Below are 5000 nucleotides of genomic sequence, written 5' to 3'. Positions count from 1 at the left end.
TGTAAATATTATTCAACAAAAGGTTAACAGCATCATCAACACTTCTATTTGGTTGATATGCAAATTGTAAGGGGTCAGATTGGGGACCAAACTGGAGATTAAGCTTTTTCAGTTCAAGTCGTTCAATCAAGTCTTATTTATAAATAAACAATCTTCAACTAGTGTCCCTGACTCATTGACTTATTATCTCGGTAACAATTGTATCTCTTTTCAAAACAAAACAAAAAATTTAAAAAATCTAGAGCATTAATATAGTGTAATATCTACTAAACGTGCTCAAAGCGCTTGAAAAGGGGTCCCTGGCCAACAGCAACACTTAAACATGTAGGACGAGACATGACGCCTCTTAGGCAATATTCCATTTTTCTTTTCGACTTAGACAAGGCTAAAAATATACAACCAAGAACCAATAGCAACACCTTATATATTAATTTAATAAATTGAGATAGGCCATACCTCTGGCCTTTAGTCCGAACTTGTGAGTGTATATTTAAAAGATAGTATTTAATTGTGTGCCATGCATGGGGTGGAACTTCAGTAGGGATGAGAGGTTCTTTCCTTTGAGATGGTTGGTAAGCTTGGCATGTTTTACACTCTTTCGTGATTTCTGCTATGTCTCTGGTTATGTTTCTCAAAAACACTGAAGCTCGTGCCCTTAGTTGAGTTTTTTCAACCCCCAGGTGTGGTTTATGGAGTGTTTCAAGGATCTCTTTCTGTAATGTTTTGGGTATGATAACTCTTCTGCCTTTTAGCAAAATACCTTCCTCTATGCTGATTTCATCTCTGTAGTTCCAATAGGGTCTGCAGAGGTAGTCAACATCTTGAATTTTCTCTGGCCATCCGTGAAAACTGTATGCTTGAGAGCATTTAGTTCTGTGTCTTGTTCGACTTCCTCTTTGATCCTCTGAAGCTTGTCGTTGCTGAATTCTGAAAGTATGGAATGTATTTGAACATTCAGGTCGTTGATAGGGTTCATTTCTTGTGGAGAGATTCTTGACAATGGGTCTGCAATTGCCATTTCCTTGCCTGGAACATATTTTATCTTCAAGTTGTAAGGCTGAATTCTAAGCAGCATTCGTTGCAATCTGGGTGGTGCTGCCTTCAAATGTTTGAGTTGGATGGACTCAATGGGTTTATGGTCGCTTTCCACAATGAATTGTTGTCCATATAGATAGGTGTGGAATCTCTCGCAGCCATAAACGACAGCCAACATTTCTCTCTCTATATTGGCATATCTTGTTTTCTCTTCCATGATGGATTTGCTGGCGAATGCAACAGGGAGACCTTCTTGTAGAAGTGTGGCCCCTAACCCTTTCAGTGATGCATCTACTTGGACCGTGATTGATTTCCTGCTGTCGAAGTATGCAAGTGTTACTTTTTCAAATATAGCCTCTTTGATTTTGTCATAAGCTTCTTGCATTGTAGCATTCCAACAAAAATCGCTGTCTTTTTTCAGGATTTCTCTTAGAGGTGCAGTAAGGTCACTGGTGTTTGGAATGAATGTGCTCATGTATGTCGTCAGTCCTAGGAATGATTGTAGTTCTCGGGGCGTTTGTGGTGGCTTCATATTCTTGAGAGCTGCTGCTTTTGCAGGGTCTGGTTTTATACCATCTTCTGAGCATATGATGCCATAAAATTTGATGCTTTTTGGTTTTATTTTGCACTTTTCTGGATTCAGTTTCAAACCGGAGGCTTCACATCTTTTCAACATCTCACTGAGGTTGGCATCATGTTCTTCTTCTGTCTCCCCATGTACCACAATATCGTCTGATATTCCAATCACGCCTTTGCATCCTTCGAAAGTCTGATCGATCTTGGCTTGAAAAATGTCTTGGCTCAGTTTCAGACCAAATGGCATTCTCAAGAATCTGTATCTGCCGAAAGGGGTATTGAAGGTTGTCAGGTAACTGGATTCGTCGTCCAGTTCAATGTTCCAGTATCCAGCTTTTGCATCAAGTATGGAGAAATACTTGGCACCATTGAGTTTCGGTATGATTTCTTCAAGTGTTGGAATGGCATGATGTTCTCTCAGTATAGCCTTGTTTAGATCTTTCGGGTCAAGACATAGTCTTAGTTTGCCATTAGATTTTTCTCTGTAGACAAGGCTGTTGACCCATGCCGTCGGTTCACCTTCTTTGATTTTGTTGATGATTCCTTTTTCTGTCATTTCGTCCAATTCTTCTTTTATTCGGTCTTTCAGGATAATTGGGACTCTTCTTGGAGCATGTATCACTGGTGGAATACTTTTGTCAATGTTGATGTGATATTGGCCTTGGAATTTGCCAATACCATTGAAGGTATCTGGAAATCTGTTCTTGATCTTCTCTTCATAATTTTCATTTTTAAGTTGGCAATTAATTGTGATTAGATTGAGTGCTTGAGCTGTTGGCAGTCCTAAGATTGTGTTTCCTTCATCTTCTGTGACATAGAATAAGGCATTTTGGTATTTGTCTTTACTCGAACAGGGAAAAGTAACTGTTCCAAATTGTTTGACTTGGTGACCGCTGTATGCCATCAATGTTCTTGAGGAAGGTTGGAGTGATTTTGGTAATCCTTCTTTGTCGACATCATCTGGGTACATATTTTTGTAGATTCTTAGTGGAAGGGCGTTGCCTTGTGCACCAGTATCAACTTTCACCTTTAAAGTAGCAGTCTTCTTCTCGTTAAGTTTTATCTTTATTGAGGTGAATACTTCGTCTTTGAGGCTCTGTATTTGCAATGTTTCAAAATGTAAGTCTTCGTCTTCATCTTCAAGTTCAAAATTGTTCATGTTTTTTCTGTTGTTATCGTACTTTAATTTCCTGCACATTTTCTTGAAATGGTGCGGTTTCTCGCAATAGTTGCAAATCTTATTCTTGGGAGGACATTGGTCAAAGGGGTGCATCTGCCCGCCACAATTCTGACATTGTTTGTAATTCTGCTTTAGATAAGTTCTTGCCTTCTGTCTTTCTTCATCTGGCTTGGTTTTACTCTTTTCTTTTAAGGTGTACACTGTTGTTTGTTGAAGCTTACTAATCTGTTGTTTTGATGTCTCCATTGCTCTTGCGATGTCACTTGCCTTCTCCAAGTCTGCATCTCCCTCTTGAAGTAGTCTTTCTCTTATTTCTGGCATCATTTGTCCCAAATATGATGCGATCTCTGTTGAGTGAATTTTTTATTTCTCCAAATTCACAATCGTTGGCCAGAATCTTCAAATCTTAATAAACTGATCGACCATTTCTTCAGTTGCCTGCATTCTGGAATTGAACTTGTGGAACGTTTTTCTTTGGTTGGCAATATCTTGTGAATCGTTCTATCATTTCAATTACTGCCAGTTGCTCCTCGGTGTTCCAGGAGTTGTAAATATCTCGCCCATCTTCACCAATATAGAGCAGGAAGTAGCTACTCTTTTGTTCTTCGCTTTTCTCTACTAATGGGCCAGTCAGCAGTAATTTCATGTGCTCCAACCATTTTCGCCAGTTTTCTGAAATGTTCCCACTTTCAAAATTCATGGGACTCGGTTTTATGGAGTCCATCTTTGGGTTTGGAACTTGAGTCAGGAACTAGTTTTGGTAGAAGAAATAGCTCGATGAAATATTGATTCAAAGAAAATGTAATATACTAGTGGAGTTTCTGAAGCAAGGGTTTACTTATCTGTATCTTCTGACACCATGTTATGATTTGAGTGTGGTACTATGAATGAGAAACAAAACACATATGGTCTAGTCGTCAACCATGTTTATTCACAACTGAGGGGAAGTTGGTATTTTAGTTGCCAGGTCCATATGGTGTTGCCATATTGGCTGTTTTCAACTAAGTATGATTATATAACAGGAGTATGCTCATTAATTGACAAAGTGAACCAGTCTTACCTGGCAATAGCCAATGACTGGATTGTGAACACTGTAACACTGTAAGACTCGACGAAGCTTTTGAACACCTGGGGAATCCATTTTCTCGAAAAATTTATTTTCTGGTAGTGTTCTCAATAGATCCAATTCAATCTGAGGATAAGCATATTTTTTATAATGTATTTTAACTAAAAATTACAATCCTGAGTAATCTGGGATGGAAACACGAATAGAATTACATATCATTCGCACCTACAATAACTATTTGAGCAAATATTTTCTTTTAAAAAATAGATGAATTGGATAATATTTTCCCTACGTGAACCTTAGCTAATAGTGTAAGTGGTAAATTTAACAACATCAAGAGTTATAGGCTTCCATGAAGTGTCTGATTATACAATGAAAGTTAACTAGAATTTGCAAATATGATTGTCTTCACCTGTTTGTTGGCAGGGTTAAATTTGTTGACTTTTGCCCTTTGTTCCAGGTCCCGGTAGTAGCGGGCTCCAAGTTTCTCTTTGACATTAGTTACATTATTGTGAATACACCTAGAAAATAAAAGTCATAAGCTTCATCATTATCATTGTCAGTATCATCATCATCATTATCTCATCATCATCATCATCATCATCATCATCATCGTCATCATCACAATCTTCACACTATATCTTGTTATAAAGTCATCCGAAAAGCTAGACTCTAACTTCGCTTATGTTGACTAAAATATTTTTTAAAAAGAAAGAAAATATGATGACTTGCTAATATCTACACAGGATTTTGATTTACCGTATAGTGCATGCTATCAAATCTAAGTTAGACTTAAGAATTGTCTCAAACCGCATTGTCATTAGCGGGCTAATCAACTGCACATTCAGACATTAAGGCTTCCAGCGATTTGCAAAAAATAAATGCATTCCTTGCTTCATTAAGGTTGATGTTATACTCTTGTTGGTTGCCCTTTCTATTAATTCTCAATATATTTTTAATAATCCTCCATAGCTTCTTTCTGCTCTCTACCTCAAAAAAGTACCAGCTAAATAAAATGAGCAACATCCTGTTGTACATTATGTCAATTCTCATTAAAGAAATAGATTGGAGAAGTTTTCCAAGCACCAAGATCAACCAAACTTAGACAAATCAAAGACTTTTCTTCAATTTTTAACTTTGAAT

General features: G+C 37.5%; 1 protein-coding gene across 1 annotated transcript in view; it reads right to left on the bottom strand.

The window, feature by feature from the left end:
* The window catches only part of LOC144980333 (TBC1 domain family member 2B-like), a 59821-nt gene that overhangs the window by 11591 nt on the left and 43230 nt on the right, over positions 1-5000 (bottom strand). The window contains exons 13-14 of the mRNA XM_078927998.1: positions 4270-4378; positions 3852-3983 (exon numbers count right to left, since the gene is read on the bottom strand). Coding sequence (XP_078784124.1) covers positions 3852-3983; positions 4270-4378 — 241 coding nt within the window. The remainder of the gene's footprint in view (positions 1-3851; positions 3984-4269; positions 4379-5000) is intronic.

The sequence above is a fragment of the Berghia stephanieae genome, chromosome 1, assembly GCF_034508935.2.
Source record: "Berghia stephanieae isolate SIO BIC M18660-M18661 chromosome 1, UCSD_Bste_1.3, whole genome shotgun sequence".
In the NCBI taxonomy this organism is placed as follows: domain Eukaryota; kingdom Metazoa; phylum Mollusca; class Gastropoda; order Nudibranchia; family Aeolidiidae; genus Berghia; species Berghia stephanieae.
Note: the sequence above shows the minus strand (reverse complement) of the source record. Positions and strands in the feature narration are given on the sequence as shown.